The sequence below is a fragment of the Patella vulgata genome, chromosome 3, assembly GCF_932274485.2.
Source record: "Patella vulgata chromosome 3, xgPatVulg1.2, whole genome shotgun sequence".
Classification (NCBI taxonomy): domain Eukaryota; kingdom Metazoa; phylum Mollusca; class Gastropoda; family Patellidae; genus Patella; species Patella vulgata.
Window position 1 is genome coordinate 43,697,281 of NC_065881.2, and position 23,955 is coordinate 43,721,235.

At 32.3% G+C, this 23,955-nt stretch overlaps 1 protein-coding gene across 12 annotated transcripts in view; it reads left to right on the plus strand.

Annotated features, from left to right (window-relative positions):
• LOC126816806 (tight junction protein ZO-1) overlaps positions 1 to 23,955 on the plus strand; it is a 94,285-nt gene that overhangs the window by 16,503 nt on the left and 53,827 nt on the right. For 9 of the 12 annotated variants that reach the window (XM_050543528.2, XM_050543533.2, XM_050543534.2 and 6 more), the window contains exons 2-4: positions 5,344 to 5,554; positions 5,874 to 5,967; positions 7,349 to 7,375. In XM_050543528.2, coding sequence (XP_050399485.2) covers positions 5,344 to 5,554; positions 5,874 to 5,967; positions 7,349 to 7,375 — 332 coding nt within the window. Of the gene's footprint in view, positions 1 to 5,343; positions 5,555 to 5,873; positions 5,968 to 7,348; positions 7,376 to 15,905; positions 16,170 to 19,442; positions 19,894 to 23,955 lie in introns of those variants that run through there. The other 3 variants (XM_050543530.2, XM_050543535.2, XM_050543537.2) reach the window with 3 other exon arrangements.

Here is a 23,955-nt window from a genome sequence, read left to right on the forward strand (position 1 = left end):
TAACTTCTAAGGTTTTCATGGTTATTATGTCTACAGAGGTAATATGAGAACAAAATCATTCTATGCCGACTGATGTTCATTCGGATGTTCATAGTTCATAGCAAATGTGGATGATTAATGAAGAGATAAGTGATGGTGGATAAGTTGAATGCCAAGGTAAGGTGTAAGTGTTAATCTGCAGCTTATCTACTTGTATCCATGTGCCTATTGATTTAACTATTTGTTCACATGTGTGCAAGGTTTATTTCTAAACTCAGGTTAAAACAACCGGCTTTATATTTATCAAATATTTTATTCTAGTCGCGGCAAGGTACAGCAAATATTAAATGTAGCAGACTTTATAAAAACACTTATTAAAGTTAAAGGAGCTAAATCAATATTTTCCATAATATTCGAAATTGAAAACACAAATTATAATTCAATATTGGTCACTTTCAATCAATGATAATGTTATCTTGCCGTGAAAATATAGGATCCTAATATCCAATATTTAAGACACAATTAACATTTTATAATTAGTACATGAGTCGTGTATTCTATGGTTTCAGGTGCCATTTTGTAATGAACAAATAAAAACTTACCCTACAAGACAATACAGAAGTAATTAGTTAAAGCCTGATTCCCAAACGACAAATAATAAAAAAACATATAGAATGGACTAAGCAGGCATTAACAACTGCCGTTCAATTTGAACTGTTCACATATTTCACCAAACATAATTGATTAGAAATACAATATTTTTTCAAAAATTGAATATAAATCACTTTACATATAGTGTACAAGTGCTTTTGGAACCGTTTTTGTCTCTTTCAAAGTTCCAAAAAATAGAGTCATACGCCCTGAAGTGTGCATTCAATCTCTTGAATAATTCCATCTTCATTATCCCAGTAGGTGCAGAAACAGTGTTAAATCTAATTATGTTTCTTGAATAATTCAAAATCTTTGATATTACGAAACACAGTTGAATACTGATTTCTATAATGTATAGTAATAGTAGCACACTTTATGCTACCTCATATTCAGAATAATCTGCTTAAAATAACCTAAAAATCAATATCAATATATAAACTATTTGTAGGAAACTTATATTCAATGATTGATATTCAAAAATTTGAATAAAAAAAGGTATACCTTTGTGGTTTTTGGACTTTTTTTAAAAAGATTTTGACGTTAATTTTAATGGGGAATGAAATATGCTTAGAAATCTGTGATAACCTTAGCCTTGAGCTAATGTAAAAACTCTTAATTTATCTGAGACATCGAGTGTCATAAGTCATGACATCTAGGTGATCAATATTATTATTAACAACTGTATATAGATAATGTTTGTTTAAACTTGTTTTACTATGGCTTTTAGTGTTAGTTAGGTATAATACAGATTTAACTCGAGTTAAAACTTGTAGGTTAAGTCCTATTAGGTATGTATTTGATATAGATCATAGTATATAATGAGGTCTTGATTCTGTAAGAATAAGAATGACATACACATCGTACAAGATCTCCAGAACCATTTAGTATTTCTTTATTTATAAGCTTACAATTACATACATGTACATCATTTTTCATGAATGCTATTCAGAAGACATTTTTATCACAGGAACCTATATAAAGAAATTCTGTAAACATATCCATGTGCATCTATTGTATTCCTATTTTGAATTGTTTCTATTGTGAAAATCAAACTTTGCTTGGAATGATAAAATTGATGAGAATTTATGCATTAAACGGTTTATTCCATTTGTTGATACTCTATCCTGCTAGCACTTTTGTGACGAAGCCATTTGGCCACTATGATTGTTCATTGTACAAATACCGGTAATAGAAATAATAGGTGAAGACTGAGGAACTGAACTACATGTATCAAGAATTTTACTTATCTAGGATTGTAAGGCCTGTTATGTTTAGATTCTATCCAATTCTTGTTTTCATGGTTTTTCATTGTATACTGTTGTTTTCATCTGTCTCTAAAGAACTCCTGCGCATAAGTGAATTATTTAAATATTTTAAAATATGCAATATGTTTCTCCCAAAATAACGTGATTATTGTGGAGTTGGTGGACGTTAAACTCTCTTTCTCACTCAGTTTCAGTTTTATAGAAATATTGGTCAGATTCAATTGTAATGCACATCCAGAAACAAAATTGCTATGTGTTACAATTGTAAAAAATTTGTCCATGGATTGTGTTTGTGTGTTTTTTGTGTGTTTGTTTGTATTCTCAGGTTAACAACACTGCATTTATTGGCACAGTTAATACAAAAAAACAAGTTGGACTGGTTATAACACCATTTCAAGCTCAACTATCACTATAATTCTCCTCTATTTCAATAGAGTTCCTCACTTTTGGCATTGTGATGCAAGCTTTTATAAAATGTATAGAAAAACTGAAAATATTTTGACTGCCATTCAGGATCACTGCACACTTTGAAAAAGAAGATTAATATTTATAGATATAATCTATTATGACTTTCATTCACATTGTTTGGATCAGTGTTAAATGAATTTGAGTCTATGGTTTCAAAATGTTGTTCCATTTATCATTATACAGTAATAAGTCAAAATTATGTCTTTCATTCATTGTAGAACAGACAAGAGTGGCAGATCCTTCTTATGTCTCAGAAGTCAATTTTTATATGCCCACATGGAAATGTGGTTGTATATTATTGTCGGTCCGTTGTCCACACTTTCTTGTGAACAATATACAGACTACATTTATCATCTGATAGTTTTGAAATTGATGTATGTTGTTTACATTACTGAGATAAAGAAGCCTATTTAATTTCAATAATTTATGTTAATTTCTTCTGGAGTTATGGCTCTTGTTTCACTTTATTGCACCTTGTGAACTCTCTAACGACAAAAATGGTCATTCGATCTATATGAAATTTATATGCATCCTTTAAATTAGTGTAACGAAGAAGCCTATGGAATTTCAGCAATTGCCGTTAAGTCTAGAGTTATGGCCCTTGTTTTACTTTGTTGAGCCTTGTGAACGCTCTAACGAAAAAAAATTATCATCCGATCGGTATGAAATTTATATGCATTATTTAAATTAGTGAAACGAATAAGTTTATTGAATTTCAGCAATTTCTGTTAAATGCTTCTAGAGTTATGGTCCTTGTTTCATTTTGTTGAACCTTGTGAATGCTCTAATGACAAAAGTTATCATTTGAACTGGATGAAATTTATATGCATGATTTCAGTTAGTGAAGCGAAGAAATCTATTGAATTTCAGCAATTTCCGTCAATTGCTTCTAGAGTTATGGCCCTTGTTTTACTTTGTTGAGCATTGTGAACAATCGAATGACAAAAGTCATCATCCGATCTGTATGAAATTTATATGCATTATTTAAATTAGTAAAACGAAAAAGGCTGTCGAATTGCAACAATTTTTGTATATTACTTCCAGAGTTAAGACTCTTGTTTCAGTTTGTAGCACCTTGTGAACCCTCAAATCTGATCTGTATGAAATTGTCTTGTAAATTCCCCCCATTACCTACAAAAGATTAAATATGCGACAACCCTTGTTGACCGCTCGGACGATTTAACTGCTGTGGGTGTGTGTTTCGTTGCCTGGCAACCTATCTTATATTTAGTGTAAAGACATTGTATTAGGCATTTTCCCAAAGTCTAGCAAAACCTTACTACATTATGCTGTAACCACAGAATCGGTGTCCAGCGTGGAAATTGACAGTTTAAACACATTTTTTTCAGATTTAACATAGAAAATTTTACCTACAGTACTTTAAACTAACACAATGATAGAAACAACTGATGAAAACTAGGCTGTGATTGGTAAAAAATATGTAATTAGCTAATCTGGCAAGTCCTAAGATTCAATAAATTGGTAGGGTAGTATTACTTTCTAAAGTAGTAAAATATTAATAGTTAAATAGTATCCTGTCACAGGAGGATAGGTGGTGCTTGATTCATGTTGTGTTTTTCGGGATCATATATTTTTTATCAGTATCAATTTATTTATTGTAATAGTTTATAATACAAAAAATGAATCATGAACTAATGTACAAAAAGGACTGATCTTAAAACATTATCGTATGATATAGCGAATTTTCTCACCATTTTACTTGGGATAATACAGTATGTAACTGTGATAATTGATAGATATAGTTGTTCACTACAACTACTACAACTTACTTCTATTCAATTTGCTCACTCAGCCTTACATACGATTTAAAACCCGTGGGGGGGAATATACTCTTCCATAATAAATACAACAAAATTATCGTCTTCTATTTTCCCCTTCTCTTTTACAAATCAATCAGGTGTATCGAGGAGCTTTAGTATAAACAATCTTCAAGGATATAAGTGGTGATCTGCTAATAACGTATATTATTATGGTTGTTATAAGAGAGGTAGTGAGAATAATGTTGATAGTTAAGGTTAATATTAATGACCCGGGTGTATCAATAGTAGTTGGATTATAAGTTTTATGTAGGAGGAGGATGATTCATTAGGGAATATAGTATGATGAACCTTTTTTATATTTTTCATAATCTTCACACCCTGTCAATCTTGTGTCAGTTTATTGTTTCAACTTCTCTAGTATATTTTCCATCGGTAATTAAATATTGATTTGTATTGTAAATAGTTAGGCACATATTGATACTATCAAGATTGTTAGTATCCTACATTTGATGTAAGTCTGTCATGTGAACTGGTAGTATAATTTATGAGATGAAGGTATGGCATAAAAAAACCTTATTTTTGACAGTTTATTTTGACATTTCCTTCTTTGTTTTAAAAATTTCCTGAAATTAACATGTAGAATATAGGTGCATAGGTTAAAAATGGGAAATGGAGTAAGACAGATTTCTGAAGAAAAGCAACATGATTTACTTTCATGTACAAAAAGATATCGTATATTATTTGAATGTTGACATGGAAAAGAGAAAAATATCTTCAAACAAATAAATGATCTGGTAGCAAGAAGCTGACACTTTATCCCATTTGTCAGTTAAAAAAAAAGTTGTGTAAATAATTGAACATATATTCATTGGTAATACTTATTTTGATCTAACTCTATTTACGTATTGTTTAATGGTCGAGAGCGAGACATTAAGTAATATATTGTAACAACAAGAGGGCCGTAGGCCCGAGTGGTTTTACAATATATTACACAATGTCTTAAGCTCGAGACCCTTAAATGACTTAAAATACAGACACTCCGCATGTGCTTTTACAGTGAAATACGTCACGTGAGTCCAATATTTCACTAGTATAAATAATGTACCATTGACAAGTTGCCCGTACGATTATTTGAAATAATAGTACGCCAACATCAAAGGGTGACGTCACATCTGTATTTTAATAATGTATATTTTCAGAAGTAGATGATGATGACAAACCATCTCAAGCCTTACAGTTAGGATTTGAATTAGCATTAAAAGATAGAGATGCTGTATTAAGGGAAAAGGCTAAAGCTACAGAAGAGAGAGATAATGCCATACGACAGTTACAGCAAGTCAAATCAGAACGAGATCAAGCCATTACTAGTTTAGAAAATCTAACAGGAAAACCAGCAAAACTTAGTAACACGTAAGTTTAGTGTTTGAAAAAATAAGATTAAATTTGTACTTATCATCCTACACACAACAAACTTAATCTGATTGTATGCCAAGGATGATAAGTACAAATTTTATTTGATCTTTAGTCTAGGGCCTCTTTTAAAATTATTAGAGCAAACAAAATGAATTGGTAAACTATAAAAGAGTTGTTTCCCTTGAGTAATTTATGTCTGTTGAAACAGTAGTCCTGAGAGAAATAAAATATATTTTTGCAAGAGGACACTTTGGAACATTATATATCTGGCATTTTAAATTTATTTGGTAATATAAATACGATTATATATTTTTAGGAAAAGATTTGAAGATAGTCCAATCCTTGGTGCGAGATCGGGTTCACCAAATCACAAAAACCGAGTTATGGAAAGTGATGGAGAAGTTGAAGAGGTAAACAATCATTTTCTGTTCTTATTTATCAGGGTTTAATATTAAACTGCATATATGAAAAATGTGCCTATTAATATTTTCTTCTTGACGAAAAACCAGATTAGAATATTAGATCAGCTAGTATTTAGTTTTCTCCATGTTGAATTATGGAGGTTTAGTGTTACTTACTGTTAGTACTATACAGTTTTAAATGCCAATTTTAAATACTAACTTACCTGTTTCTAATGATTAAAATTATGTTCATCTGTGATTTTGATGCTTGATTATTGTTGTATATTCCGGGGGTTGGATGGCCGAATGGTTAGCATGTGCGTGCTGTATCATAAAGCCTGTCATTGAGTCAACTGGCGTGGTTTCGAATCCCCGGTTGTACGTGACAAGGAGTAGGGTCGCCTGTCCAGCCTCGTGGGTTTTCTCTGGGTCCTCTGGTTTCCTCCCACTGCTAAAGACCCCTACGCGCAAGCAAATTATTGAAATAAAATTAAACCCCATGTTAGTCCTGAAATGACCTAGTTTGTGTCGAGTGGACGTTAAACCCCATTTCTCCCTCTCTCATTGTTGTATATTCAAATATTTTAATATTTAGCGTCTTGCATATTAATATTCTAGTACCAAGTCTAGCTAAGTCGATTTATTAAATAGTTTATAACAGCATCGTTTAACTATACCTTACCATAATTTGAAAAACTGAGTTCTACACCATTGTTTTTTTTTTATTAGGGTTTCAGCCAAACTTGTGGGAACCTATTGTAACTCATTTTTATTTTATTTCATTCTTCTTCTCTTTTTCTAATGCCAACCTTATCTCAACAACTAACAAAGGATTGCTGTGGGCATAAACTGGTGTTTTGGCCGTAATGTCCTATTTTTATTTTTCTGTCCCAGCCATTATTGGATTTTGTGAATTTGCAAAAACTGGTTCTGCTTTGAAAACAAAAAAAGAGATATTTCTACAGTGCATACTTTTAGACTTGTCATTAGGTGGAGATAATATTCGAAAAGCTAGAAAATGAAAATTGTTAGGGTTGGAATGATCAGATTTCACAGTTGAACAAAAATATAGCTCAAGTATTTTTCAAAAATCTTCTTCATAAAAACTATTTATGGCCAGAATATTATTTGCTTGAAGACATCCATCCATTACAATATTTAGATAACTTCAGAAGCACATTCTGTGAGCTAGAACCTCCTGGTTGGTGCATCTTGTAGCTTTACTTTCATGTCCGGAATATACAGGTGAAATCCCATCACTGGTCAAGCGGTCACATATATTTTAGAACAAGACAATTTGAAAATAAAGAACAAAATGTTGGTAAAATTTTGATTTTCCATTTGTTTTCTTATATAAATCAAGTATAATATGATGACTTTATATTTTAAGTTATATTGTGTTACACCCAGTAGTAAGGTAAGATTTCATTCTACAGCTGGTTATTGGTGTTGTTTGTTTAAAAGGAAAGCTTGCTGGGTTTTTATACGCGTTTTGAGCTTGTGGTCCCTATAGAGGTCAATATATCACAGTTATACACTAATGATGGTTGAGTTTGAATTTCATGAAAATCAGAAAATACTGACGGACAGAATGGCCGCCTTTTGTACGCAAATAGTGTACAAATATGGTATATCAAGGTTGTGGGCCCTCTAGATGCCACAGTTTCTATCCGATTTGGATGAAACTTTAAACATACATTATGCAAGAGCTAAATCTGCCTATTGCAGGGTTTTCTTTAGGCCTGAAATGTTATCTAAATTATTAATTAGACATTAATTAACTTATCCAGATCATAATCATCTCTCGATGGCATTGCTACCCTGCGATGTTTATTGGATTAGGTTTTGACTTGCTGTTCGACTTCCATTCATAATTAAATCATGAAATGGATAATCGAGACGATGTTTTTTATCCTACCGACTTTAGTAATGATTATCGAGTCTAGGCCGAAAATTCAATCGCTAAAATCTCGGTTCATAGTGGATCAATTTGACTGAAATTTTCAGCAATTTCCCTTTACAGTATCTAGTTTTTAACTATTATAGTGAGAACTACCAGCTCTTTATCTAATCTTCCATAATATATGTTTTTATCATAAAGATCTTGGTTCCTTTTGATAATCACACATATCCAAACGTAACTTTTTGGAATATGTCCCCTGATTGGTTGAAAAATCACAGTTAGCTTGTGGATTCTCTAGAAGTTACAATTTTTTTTCCGATTTTAAAAACCATTTAGATATATCACCATTCCACCAGAATGAAGGTTGAATTGGAATTTCGGGAAAATCGAAATGAAACTGCCCGACAAAATGGCCATTCTTTGTACGCAAATTGTGTATAAGTACATAATACAAAGGTTATGGGCCCTCTAGAGGTCACAGTTTTTATCCGAATTTGATAAAGCTTAAAAGATATCTTTATATTCCAAAAATGTCAGTTTCTTGTCATATTTGAGCATTTCAGACCATAACTTTCTGGATTATGGTCCCGGATATTGTTCAAAAAATCATTTAAAGTTTTTAGCTTGTTCTCTATCCTTCTCTTGCAAAATGTGGGCGTAGCCTGCCTGGCAGCCGCTGGTTTATTTAGTTATGTTATAAGAGCACAGCTTTTATTGCAAGTATTACTTTACGTGTTAAGCTTCTTTACATATTTCATAAAATTTTTGAAATTGAATTTTTGAATAATAACGTTTTATTTTATGGCTAAAGTTACATTGTGGTAAAACTTTCCATATGGACGTATATTGTTATCGTCCTGTCCGTCTGTCCACAATTTGTTTGTGGACAGTATACAGGTCACAATTTTTATCCAATTTTGATGAAACGTGAAATGTATGTTTATTATAACCCAAAAATCTTGATTCTTTTTGATATTCGCACATATCAGATCGTAACTTCCAGGATTATGGCTCTTGATTGTCCGAAAGTCATGTTTTTTAGATTGTGGATCTTCTAGAGGTCACAATTTTTATCTGATTTGTAACAAAAGATGATAGTATTAACTTCAAATACTATTTCAGTATTTATATGTTAGTAAGACTTGATACAAACTGTAAGTGTAAATGTATAGTCAACTGGAATATTACCGTGCATGATATTGCATGCTTTTTATACCCACAAGATTTTTCACCACATTCTGCCCCTGAGCGTGTATATTTGTTGTCATCTTATATATTATATTTTGGGGAATATATAATGTATTATTTTATGAAATACATTAAGCTTAAGCTTTAATGTGTCATGTTGTTGGTGAATGGCTTGGTTATTAGTTTTGACCTGAGTTGATATTTTTGTTTTCGCATTAAAGTAGCTAAGTCTCTAACTCAATATCATCCAAATTCTTACACATTGAAAACATGAATTATTTGTGAATTCAAATCAACCTTGATGTTGTGATCTTACTGGGAAACAGTAGGCTTCTGATATCAATTTTTAAGACAAAATAAACATTTTACCATTGGTACACGAATCGTGTACCATAGTGCGTTTCAGCGTCATTTGTAACAAGTGACCAGAAAGAACGAGGCTAGACATATTCCACAACTCCTGGCAAACGTTGACGCCATATCTCATCTGGAGAGCATGCGCAATAGACTGGAATAACCAGACGCTAGAAATTGTCATTCGGTTGCTCAGACTCGTGCCGTATTTCTCTTGACATAACCGATTTGAAATTAGAGTCAAAACGGAAACAATTGAATGTAAATCAGTTTATATACAATCAGATTACATTATTATATGCGTTGCGACCCATTAGGGTCAATTTCGAGGTCCCAAATATTAGCGATTTAGCTCCTTTAAATATTTTTATAATGTGGTGTCTTTTATTTCATAAAATGTGTCCAAAAGCAAGATTCCATGATGGTAGTGGAAGCTAGACCATAATCCATAATGTATATATATATATATATATGGTTCATGTATTGTATTGTGCCTCTTAATTTAACTTTTGTGTTTGTAAAGTCTTGTTCTTGTTTTTACTGATGTAATAAGATTTAATATATTCAGGTCTGACCTTTGTTTAATATATATTCAACATTTTGAAAGTCAAATAGGTAATTTATATATCTTATGACACTTTATGGAATTTGCATTTTACAATGTGTGTTTTTATCATAAATTATCTTAGTGAAGGACATATTTCAACTGGTATTGTAATCTGAGATCTTACTTTTATTACAGTTTCATCTTTAATTTTATCTATATTTAGTGCAGAGACTGTTTTAACAACAGGGTATTTCTGTGTATCAAGTAAATGTTATCAAGGATATATTTTGGGTTGCATTGATTCATTAGTTATTTTGAATTAACGATATTGAAGAAAGTTTATCTTTCATTTTTTGGTGTCATATCAGTATTATTGATAGAGTACATTTTATTTGATACTAGCAAGAAATCTGGCTTTGCCCAGGGCCCAATTCGATGGCCTATAACATTTATGGGGCCATGTTGGTTAATTTGATACACATATGTGTAGGTGGAGCGCAGCGATGAAGTGTGATGGGCGAACATTCATACATACACACAGATATCTTTGGTTTTATTTATGTAAATTATTTCTAAAAGTAGTCTATAAAAAATGACGTCACATTCTTCCTATTTCCAGTACGCATGTTCTGACTTATGTCAGTCCTATATTTAATAACAAATATTTACTAAAAATCTGTTAAACAGGTATTATGCAAGAGCTAAATCTGCCTATCACAGGTCTTTCTTTAGGCCTGAAATGTTATAAATTATTAATTAGACATTAATTAACTTGCCAAGACCATAATCAACTCTCGATGCCACCGGATGGCTGTGATATAATTACATACGGTTACAGTAAAAATAGATAATCAAGACTTTGTTTATTATCGTATCAACGGTAGTTATGACAATCGAGGTTAGACTCTAATTGTATCACGAATATCTAGGCTTAGACTGAAGTAATTCTCTTTTCATTACCTTTTTTAAACTATTATAGCAAGAACTGTGAGCTCTTTATCTAATCTTACCTAATGCCGCTTTAATAAAACTATTTAGAATGACAAACACTTTTCAAAAAAATGTTATGATTTGAGAGGAATAAACAAACAACATTTTTTCCTTTTTTTACACTCAATTCATGAAAATGTGCCCTTTCTCAATTGGTCCCTCATACAAGAAATTCTGGACCAGTTCCCTTTAAAGATACATTCCCGCGTCCAAACTTTGTGATTTGATGATATATTTGGACTAAAAACATATTCAAAATAAACAATCTATCAAAAATTTGCTTCAATTCCGTCTCAAAACTTTGTATTCGCCGGGGATACCTATAGCTATAAGTAAGCTGTTGTTAGACGCAATGTCTGTCAACTTAGCTTCATTGTGGGAGGGTTCATTTTTAAACGCCCACATTGAAATGTGGTTGTATATTGTCGTCGCCCCTGTCCGTCGGTCCGGCGTCCACAATACCCGATTGACTTTAAATTTATACAAAGTGTTTAAGGTCATGAGACGAAGAAGCCTATTGATTTTCAGCGATTTCTGATAATTACTGCCAGAGTTATGGCCCTTGATCACTTCAAAATATCTTGTGGACGCTCTAGAGGCCATAGTTAATATCCGATTGACTTTAAATTTATACACTGTGTTTAAGGTCATGAGACGAAGAAGCCTATTGATTTTCAGCGATTTCCGATAATTACTGCCAGAGTTATGGCCCTTGATCACTTCAAAAAATCTTGTGGATGCTCTAGAGGCCAAAGTTAATATCCGATTGACTTTAAATTTATACACAGTGTTTAAGGTCATGAGACGAAGAAGCCTATTGATTTTCAGCGATTTCTGATAATTACTGCCAGAGTTATGGCCCTTGATCACTTCAAAATATCTTGTGGACGCTCTAGAGGCCAAAGTTAATGTCCGATTGACTTTAAATTTATACACTGTGTTTAAGGTCATGAGACGAAGAAGCCTATTGATTTTCAGCCATTTTCGATAATTACTGCCAGAGTTATGGCCCTTGATCACTTCAAAAAATCTTGTAAATGCTCTAGAGGCTCAAGTTAATATCCGATTGACTTTAAATTTATACACAGTGTTAAAGGTCATTAGACGAAGAAGCCTATTGATTTTCAGCGATTTCCGATAATTACTGCCAGAGTTATGACCCTTGATCACTTTGAAAAATCTTGTGGACGCTCTAGAGGCTAAAGTTAATATCCGATTGAGTTTAAATTTAAGGTCATGAGACGAAGAAGTTTATTCATTTACAGCGATTTTCGATAATTACTGCCAGAGTTATGGCCCTTGATCACTTCAAAAAATCTTGTAAATGCTCTAGAGACTAAAGTTAATATCCGATTGACTTTAAATTGATACAGAGTGTTTGAGGTCATGAGACGAAGAATCGTATTGATTTTCAACGATTTCCGATAATTACTGCCAAAGTTATGGCCCTTGATCACTTTTAAAAACCTTGTGACCCTCTAGAAGCTAAAGTTATCACCCGATTGACTTCAGATTCATACACAGAGTGTAAGGTCTTGAGACAAACAAGTATATTGATTTTCAATGAATTTTTAGGACTTGAACAGCTAAATCCATGATGTTAAAAGTTTCCTATACTAAACGTTAGCATGGGGCAAAACTTTATAAAAACCAAACAAATTCTAATGGTTTTCTGATAATTACTTAATGAGTTGTTACTCTTAATCAGATTTTAATGTATTATAAATGTTTCATTACCGAAAAAAGTAAAAATATGTGACAACTTTTGTTGACTGCTCGGACGAGTTAGCTTCTGTGGGCGTATGTTTCGTTGCCTGACAACCTATCTTTCAGAATGTATTTATGATTACTTACTGTACATTTACCATACATATTGAGGCCTAAGTAAATTCTTAATTATTTCTGTCAACTTCTTTTTCCGCAGTTTAATTGCAGAGTCTTTTGTATGTTGACACCCCTCAATGTTCCCAAAACCGCCTAACCATTTGATCAAAAAATAACAACCGCTCCCTCACTTAAGCTGGCACACAATAAGCTGGCAGATAACAGTCGGGTTGCCAGTTAGTGATACCCTGACAATTTTGCCCAGTGCTTGCCCCATGGGCATTTTTCGGGTAATCCATTATTTTTCTATTAAGATTGGGTGTCTATACTTTCCATATATATCAAATTTGACATACTGATATTGGAAATAACCACCCGATAAATACTTTTCTGGGAAAGTATCTTTAAGATGAGTTATGTGAGTTATTAGTTTTTTGTTGTCTGATTAATGAGTTGTTAATGTGTTAATTAGTTGTAATTAGTAACACCCGTTCTCATAGATAGGTAAAGGAATGTGTTAGGTGTAACATGTTAATCAGCTTTGACATTATAAATAACACAAATTCTCTCTTTATCGTTTTTGATTACACCTTGCCATGTGTCTTGTTACGAAATCTATTAAATCCATGAAAACATTTGTAGAATTACTAGAATGAGGATACAGTTTCCTATATATACTGGGGCTTGATTCACGTTTTAAAATTGTTGCAAGTAAAATTTCATAAAATGGAAACTGGAATAAATATTCCTGACATATTTGCCTTACAGTCTTGCTTTTAAACATTTTGACATTTGTAATATTTTTCCGAGGCAAGTTTAGCTAAAAATACATGTAATTAGTAAAACTGTTATTAGTACCGGTAAATCACTAAATGGTCATGTTTTAATAATTGCGTTACTGGTATGTGGTAAATGTATATTATGTACTACAGTCTGCTGTAAAATATGTGATGGATAGCCTACTGCTATTGACTTCTATAAACTTTTATTAGATCATCAATTTGACTGGGGTTATGGTAAGCACTTTTTAATCTGTAGGTTATAATGTGAAGACTTTCAACTGTGCATAGTTTGCGATTTTGTTCCTCTTTAGTTTTAATTAGAAGTCATGTTGGTTAAATTCTGTATCTGTTTTTAAGTGTTAGATATTCTTTACGCAAAAGGGATAATTTTTAATTTTTAATATTATAGTTCTAAAAACTTTACAGCAGGTATGTGTAGGTTTTGCTAGGTATGTCTCTAATTATTATTTTTGATAATAAGTTGTACTTTTAGAACTTTTTTGAATTCAACTAAGTTATTATGACGTATTGTTTTAGTGGCATTTTAGCAATTGGTCACATTAAATAACACAGTACCTTTAAGGAATACAATTTAATATTAGCAACATTTCAACAATGATCCTCTTGCCTTGTGTTTGATAATGACAAGTTGCTCATATTAAGTTCAGTAATTGTATTCCGTAAATGCTTTTTGTTTTATAGACGTCTTTTATTGGATTGTGTTACATGTAGATGTAGTGTAGAATTAAAGTTACTATGTAACAAAGTTATGATGACGTAATTAAACAATCTAATCTTATAAAGGTGTTAAATTTGATGTAAAATATGTAGACACTGGTATAGTGTATTACGTAGTGATGAAATATGCTTGCATATATAGTTTAGGTATTAGATGACAGGAGTTTTGTTGTGTTCCATGTAATATACACTTGTCACTCATCAACTGTCTAATTCATGTAAAGAGGCTAGAGATGGTCTCATTTACATAAAATTACATCAACCAGTACATAAATTATAGCCAATTTTAACAAACATATCATTTAATAGAAAATCCTCCACTAGAAGATATGGTCATTCAATCTCTTTAGGTAATTTTATTATGTGAGTATGAATAATTTTATTGTAATCATGTGCTGTAGTAAAGAGGCAGCTTGATAGCTATTTGTCTCAAATGCTTAGCTCATATATTTCTATCCTAACATCCAAAATCTCTTGGAATTCTTCTGACCTAATTTAGATCTTGCAATTTAGAAAAGTATTCTTTTAATCCGTCAGATGTTTCTGCAAGTCATTACAAACAGCATTTGAGAGCGCTTATGTTTCTTTCATTTCGCTCCCATCTGCTGAATCACTCGGCGCTGTGTCTTAAGTCCATGGTTGTCTAAGCTACAGAGTGGACAAACCGGACAAATCAAACAAATGTTTATTCAAAAATGTTCAGCCTTTGCTATGGAAGTTACTGTAAGCTTATATGATTTTCCTGCAAGTTTGAATTACTTCTACCACCTTCAAACAGTTGTAAAGCTGGAACACTGCTTTATATCCAAAATAGATTGACTTTGTTCTATGTGAACTATTGTGAGAAAAGACACCTAAAACTAGCCAGCAATTGAGATAATTGTGTTGGTTGTTATCATAGAAGATAGATTATATGGACCAGGATTGAGATAACCTGTGCCTGACATTATTATCAGACCTATTTGATATTCTACTTAGTGGTAGGAAGCCTCAACATGTTATTCCTAATAACCATTGTTTAATTACCATTGTTGATAACCAGTTTAAATTGCTGTGTCAAAGGTCGTGTTTTTGTACAATTATTTGGTCCATTCAACTCAGTTTCAACTTGTACATACAAAATTTAACCTAAAAATTTCCATGGTTATAAAATTATATTTATGTAATTGATGACCCTTCAGATTATTTGCTGTTTAAAATCATGAGTTACAGTATCAGTGTTTTGGTGATGATAGGAGTATCAGATTTTATCCAAATTAAAACAATGGACTCATCCTGTTTTTAATTAGTACAATATTCTGTAATTCTAATTGGTCTGTGATTAACTGATCCACCCTTTTTATCTAATACAAATAATTAACTGGACATTTTATGGTCAGAGAATTAGAGTTATTGGTGGTGACAGGACATTATGAAGACTATTCTGTTGACATGGTGATGTAAAGGATGAGTTGTTATCTTTAAATTCTCTACTAATATTTACTGGGTATAGTAATATAAGGTATATATGGGTTATATCTGTACCTGCACTTATTTGACAAGTTGATGGTTGGAGACATTCTTGACAGATTTTGACTTGCACATCAGAAAGTTTAACAAACTGCTGTTAAGTAGTGTGTGGATACCTGGTGGAGGTGATTTGGGACAATTTCTTATTTTGGATGTGAAGATCTCAGTTATATGAAACATTCAACTTTTAATTGTTTTAACCAAGTGATAATAACCGAGGGAGTTTCTGTTAATTTACATAATGCGAACAAATCATCAGAGAAGAGGCCGATCTTCTCGACCTCGTTCCCGCTCACACCCTTTACCACGAACACATAAATCTTTCTCGCCAAGAAGTCCCAGAATTCCATTTTCACCTAGACTTATTATTCCACGGGTAAGTAGTGTTGATGCTTCTTTTTACTTCTATGTATTTGATTTAACTTCTTGCATGATATTTTAATGGAATTATGAAATCTGTTCCATTCATCTTTGAACTAAGAGATTTAGGAATCCCTACTACAACATTATTATAGAAGTTAAATCTCTATAAGGAATATAAGATCAAAAAGGATTTAATTATGTTCATTATTTACAAAGATAAATGGGATATGGTCAAAAGAAAAGCAATATTTTATTTTTTTTGAGACCTTTGTGCCTCTTTTTAATCCGATTGAATCCCAAGCAGGGAGAGTATCGACAGTTGATATTTTGATGTGGATTAAGCCATGGAAATTTTGATATTTTCCAAAAATGCAATTGTTGTAGAAAGACTTAAGGAATCTTTTTTCAGTATCCACTTTTTTGTAGGAATTTTCCATAAGGGAGGCACAACAATCCGGATTGTTCACATCATAGTTCTCTAAGTCAAAAATAATATACTTTTTAAAAAAAAAGAAATACATTATGAATAATGAATATTTTGAAAATCAATTATCAAAGTCAAATTTCTATTCTGAGCAAAGTTTCAAATGTTTGAAGGTTTGACATGTAGTCTCCATCGTCATTGCAACCGTAATAACCATCTGGGAGTTTTGATTTTCTGTTTTAACATTAATTGATTAAATGGTGTGTAAAGTGTGATCAGTCAGTGTAAAACTGTAAATTAGAATTGATTGATTTGAATAATCTAGACTTGAATTTTAAAAATAAAAGGACTTTTTATTGTTCATTGTGTTAAATTATTTTTTGAATATTTATTATTCTGGCATGTTAGGTGTTTAAAATTGGTGATGGTAAAAGTATGTGTGTGTGTGACTCCAATGCTTTATTATCAAGCTGACAGTTCTTTAAACAAGTCAGTCTATTTTCAGCATCTTGTATTTAAATTTAATAAATCCAGTTGTTTTGCTATTCCACAAATGTTATATTGAATATGCTGTATCAAAATTGTGTCGTTCAAAGCGTGTGTAGAATTTTTAGTGCAAAGTTTTAAAAAAATCGGATAAACTTGAAAGAAAAACAGCTTCAGACTTTGAAATATTTGTATGATAAAACATTCTTCAAAAGCGTTGTCAATCCGGGAACTTGAAAGTAGTTCCAATGGCGGACTTTGTCATACAGCTGAAGCTAGATGTAAGGTACTGGAATCTGATGAGGTTTGCCGAGTACCACTATCTGTGTTAACATGCATAGGATTGTAGAGAAAACTTAAGTTCAGGTCAATTGGCATCTGGTGAAAATGTTTCTAGAACTGTTTAACAGTAAGACGGTCAGATATAGAAGGAATACAAAGAAGGAGTTTATCCATGTGGCAGTTAATGTTCTGAGTGATAAACAATAGCAATATAATTAGAGAATGGAACACATTAGTTCCTTATTAGGAACGGTCTTTGATCGGATCCTATCCGCTGACTGTTCATATCCATCCCTATACAGCTGCAATATGAAAATACTACTCTTCCCCACCAGTGTTCTAAGGTTATTTTGGAATCCTTGCCTTCTATTTTTCACTGTGATTCTTTATTTTTCGCCAAAAGGAATCATTTCTCGTCACATCTGACACAAATTTATAACATTTCAACACTTTTTTCAAGTAGAATTTTGTAAATTGTCATTCATAAATGGACATCTCTTCTTCTTTACCTAGTCGGTGCAGAAAAGTAGGATGTTAAACCCCATTTCATTTCATTTTTTTGGTAAATGGACGTAGAACCCATGTTAGGTCTATTATTACAGTATAAGCTTACCCTTCTGTGATTTTTCTTTAATGATTATTGATAATTAATAAAGTTTCATCTTCTTTAGAATCTGCAAAACTAATGTTATTTAAATCAGTTTGATTGAATGCAGGAATTGAAAGGTGCCTGAACATTAATGTTTATTTGAGAATTAATTTTATTTCCTTGAACATTACAATAGTGATTGGAATTAGTTAGTTCCTTGTAATTTGCTATTTTTATCAATTTCAAGGTCTAAAGAATGATTTCTTCTTAAGTTGAAATTTGTGTTGTTTCTAGAAGAAAACATTGTTTCAATGAAATCGTGGTTTAACAACACAGAAATGCCACCCATCAAAGAAGGCAGTAAGGCACTTGACCTGCATTCTTAGCTACTTTGTCAAACCTCTTCTGTAAGATTAACAAGCAACAAGCATTTTAGTTTTCCCTTTATCATCTGACCTCTGAACTTAAACAATATTCAGGTAAGGAATTTACTGGGCATGACTAAAGGCTGTTTTTGTGACTGGGGGTTTGATAAAAGTTTGTTTAATGTAAGGTCACGCTAGGCTGAACACTGATTCCCGGGGACACCCATCATCCAGTCACCAAAACCTGTGTCAACTGTATACATTAGCTAACTGTTAGAGTGAATATCAAGACTATAAAAATAGATGTATATCACTATATATTTGTATTGTAAAAGTAGATATAATAGGTTTATATAATTGAGATATAAGATTGATTGTTGTATATGTTCCACTTCAAGGAGCAATCAGACATATTTATTTTAACATATTTGCACACAGTTCAACTTTTATAGTGGAATACTTTCAAAGGATGTGACATGAATTACAAACGGGCTGATTCACGGAATGGATAAAGGTGCAAAGTAAATTTATATTATTGACGAATCAATTTTAGTTAGAAATTATTGGAGTGTTCAAAGTGGGATGAGTAGAAAAAGTATGTACATTTGAATTAAGAACTAGTCAAAAAACTTCATTCCCAGCGGAGTTGATTATATGTACCCAAGTAGATGTGCGTGGTATAGTTTTATTAAGTGAATCATCTATAGTTTTCTAATATAAATATAGAATCAATTGTGTAGCTATTTTCATCTTATTGTGATGACTGTATCAGATCAATAAACAGGGATTAAAGTAGTCCAAAGTAGGATCAAGGTAAACTTTGATGTCTTCAATAAAACTCTCTGCTATTTCATACATTTGTCATATTTAAGATATTGAACTCTGTATGTACCTGTAGATAACTGTAATTGTTAATCTTTGATAATGTGATCGGCTAATGATAAACACTTTTGTCGGTGTTATAGAGGCCATTATGATTGTCTGACTTCAGTTAGCCTACAGTAATTGAATTTTAATAACAGTACCATTGTGCTACATTACCAGTTCATATTTTCATTGAGTGATATGAATACATTGATGGTGTAAGTCTTAAGTTTGTATTAAGAACAGTTCATATTATGAATACTTGTAAAACTGTCCACACTGCCCTTTAATTTGACCGTATACTGGTGTCAGTGTAAGATAAATTGTCTACAACTCTACCTTTGAATCATTCTATATAGGACACTTGAAGGAGAATGTTGTGAGCTAGCTTTGACAGATTTTGTGATTCATGTGGAGGGATGGTTGACATATTGTGAATGTTGTGTAGAAGATTTCTGTGCGAGGTATTCAAAGGTTATTAAGAAGGGCTAGATATTTGATGATAATATTTGATGAAAGATAAGGGACATGTATGTGACCTATTAAAATTATTTCACTTGACTATTCCTCTATTAAATTGTTGTCCACTCTTGTTGTTATGGTGTTTCATAAATACTGACAAATGCAACGTGATCACAGGATATTTTCGCGTAGTTTGAATGATTTAGGTGCCAGTAATGCCAAAAACACCAATCTCTTGAACAGTGTCAGCAATCTTGATGACCAGGTAGGTAAATGTTGTAGCTATAGTGTAGTTTAGAATCCCAGACAAAAAGAAAATTTCAAAATGAAGTCCAAGTTTAAAATAAATTTCCTCCAAATCATGTCAGATAATATTAAAATGAAATCTTAACTCGCAGACATGTATAGTTTAGAACATCTAAACTCTGTGCATAGCGGAAATATCGATCAGAATTAATATTTTTGCTTTGAGATTTATTTATTGAAGTAAAAAATATAACAAAGTTCTAACTAGAGCGTATAATCAATGATGCAGATGTCTTTTTCCTTTACAGTATGCAGGAGAAGGGGGGGGGGGGATGGGCACTGAAAATTTTGTTGTTGGTTATTAATAAATGAGTTCCTAGATTTTAAATAAGATTTGTGGAAGTTTTAAAATTCTTTCTTACTTATATATTTGTTTAAAATAGGTCTTGTCAATATTGTCTGTTTAGTTTGTTCAAACATGAATGTTCACGTCTTAATTTACGCCTTAGCATAGCCTGGCAAGGTATTTGATTTTTAAAAACAGGTGCTTGACACTTGCAGTTAGGGACATTCTAGTATGTAGGACTGAGATATGCAGTATTATATAGGCCATTGTACATGAATATGAAAGACATACTATGTAGAGGTAGTTCATGAATACATCTCCATATACACCCCTGGTCTTATTTTTTTGTATTGGTATTGAAACGTCCTGAGGGCTTACAAAAACCTATAATAGCTTGTAATCCTTTAAATTGTCGGCTTCGGATATCATAGGACATGCACATTTCATTTCCTGTTGTGGAAATTTGCAGTTGTACTGCAGTATTAATATACAGTATGCTTGGATAATTAACTATATAACTTTTGACTGGCTGTCATAACAAGTAAAGCTGGTTTCACTTTATTAGTATGTGTGTACCCTACACTCCCCTAGCTTAGAAACACTAGTGTTTGTAAACTAACATATACTCCCTACCCTACACCATGTTAAAAAACCTCATCATTGTCCAGTAGTAGATTAAAGGTACTAATCTGCATTTGAGGGAATCGAATTCCTTGTAAACTATAATATTGTTAAAGTTTAATCTCTAAAAAAGTCAATAGAATATCGGTTCAAAAACGATTGATTTACAAAGTTATGATTATTGAATTTTTGCAATATTTAGCATCCTCTGCAGACGTTATGACGTTATCAATGGGATATGGTTCAAACAGACTTAAACATAAATCAAATTTTTATAAATAATCAGTGAAGTATTATAATTCATGGAATTAATATAGAATTAATATTTAGTATTGATTTTTTAACAAAATTTTTTAGAACATTGATTTTGAAATTATATGAAAGAAGAGTTTAAAATGTCAAACAATGCTGTTATTGACAAACAATGGTACATACTCTAAATTGAATTGTGGTTCCTTAGTTACTGGTCTTTAATGCTAAATATAATGAAGATTATATTGTTAAGATCGCCATTTTAGCTTGTGGACCCTCTGGATGTCACATTTTTTTTATCCGATTTTAAAAATCATGTGGATGTATATTGTCGCCCTTGTCCGTCCGTCCTTAATTTTCTTGTGGACACTCTACAGGTCAGAATTTTTATCCTACTTAAAAAAACGTTCAAATTTATCACCATGGTGTAATGGAGGGTTAGTTCCAACTTCCAGACAAAATGGCTACCACTCGTACGCAAATAGTGTAAAAATATGGTATATCAAGGTTGTGGCCATAATTTTTTATCAGATTTTGATGCAACTTTAAATTTATGTTTATATCACAAAGATCTTGGTTCCTTTCGATAATCGCCCATATGCAAACATAAATTTCTGGATTATGACCCCTGATTGTTCGAAAAATTGCATTTTAAGCTTGTGGACTCGCTAGAGGTCACAATTTGTATTGAATTTTAAAAACCTTTTAAATATATCACTATTACACATCAATAAAAGTTTAGTTCGAATTTCGTAAAAATCTGAGGAAAACTGCTGGACAAGATGGCTGCTCTTTGTACGCAAATGGTGTAAAAGTATGTAATACCAAGGTTGTAAAGGGGACACTCTAGAAGGCAAAATTTTTACCCAATTTTGATGAAACGTGAAATGTATGTTTATAATCCAAAGATAGGGGTTCCTTTTGATATTTGTGTCTTTCAGGCCATACGAAATTGTACGAAAAATTGCCTGTTTTTAGCTTGTTCTCTATCCATCTCTTGCAAAATGTGGGCGTCTCTTGCAAAATGTGGGCGTATCTTGCATGGCAACCACGGGTTTTATTTTTTATTTGAATACCATCTCCCTCATGAGTTATTTTGTTACTTCGTCAGCATAATGAGTTGCGTACTGTATAACTAATTTTAGATGTGAATGAATTTCCATGTGAACTAGTCCCTGTGGATTGTAAAAGTTTAATTAGTTAAATTAAATGCTTACAAGAAGAACTAATACATAAAATATGAAGATATGGATTTTTTCACAAACGCTTTTGTCAGTTGACTAATACAAAGTCACTGGCAAAGAAGACAGTTCTGAATTTCTGCATTGGAATCAAACAAGGGCGTGGATTTGTCATAACTTTGGGGGGGAGGGAGAACAAACCCTGGAATCTGGAACATTTCATTACCAAACCAAAATACCAGTGTTATTTCGATGAAAACTGTAAATAGGGGTAATATGATGACGATATGGAAAAACTGACTACCTACATCAAAGCTGCACAAATATTAATTGTTCATGAAGTATGAAGTTAAGTGAATCGTCCAAAAATGTTCATTCTACGATCAGGACTGTTCTCTATCTTAGCGACATGCTTTGGGTCCGGATCACGAAAGAGGTCATTATGCACCCCACACACTATCAGGTGGTTCAGTCGTTTTTGCGCCATGGACTTGCGCAGCCAAGTTTTGTTATGGCGCAGAGTGCTGAAGGATCGCTCGGCTGAGCAGAACGGGACATTCATGTGGATATAAACCTGAAAATCTGTCCTGGCGATCAAAATCATTGGGGGGGACCTATTCGTACCCCCCTTCCAATTCTCTGGGAAGGGGCCCCCCCCCCCTAAATCCACGTCCATGGAATCAAATGGGTAAATATCACATTTAAATGTTTTAATAATAATACTTGTGCATTCTTAAATTCTATGAATATACATGGCCATTGAAAAGTGTTCAGTATTTTAAAAATTGTCATGTTGACAAGCTTTTAAAATCCAATTTTGGCTCTCTATATGCCTACATATGAATTTCATTCCAACAGACGTGATACATAAATAACTGTCATTTTCAAATTTCTCCACACATATACTGTAAGTGTAACTCTAATCCTTATCCTAAATTCTTTTATAAGATAAAGATACAGGTAAAATACAGTATTTGATGTTTTGTTTGAAAACATGATCTACACAACTTTGTCTCTGCTACATCTGTGTAATATCAACAATTCATCTTTATCGCTAACTAAACCTATGGTCAAGCCTGTCTTGTTTTGTTGTTAGATATTGTAATATTTGTGTCAAGTTACCACCTGGAATGTCTTCTCTCTTCATGTTGAATACTTGACCCTAATTTTTAAACCAACCAATTGAAGATCCTCTTGTCACATTCCATGGTATACCTTTCATTTGGAATGAGATTTAAAATGAAACAGTAAGTTTTCTATTTACAGTATATTTGTGTTTGCAATAGGTGTATAGGTATAATGTGTGGAAAAGATAAAGTTTAAGTTATTTTCAGAATGAAGTTTAAATTGTGTAACTGTTGTTCAGGATTAAATTCGAGTTTTAATCAGGTATATTCTTAAAGAATAAGTGTTACAATTAAAATAATTTGAATATAGATTTATGGCATTTGAATATTATATTTTAATTTGAAAAAAGCACATGACACAATTCTGTATCTTGCACGCAATCAGGCTAGGAAATAACGGTTTAAATTGTACTTGACTTTATGTCAGGCATTTTAACTTTGTCCCAGATGTATTAATCATATCAATAAAAAGGCAAATCAGTGCCAAACAAAATGACAGGCACCAGGGATTTTGTTCTGACAAAGCTTGAATTTGTGCCTGACATTTGTCAGTG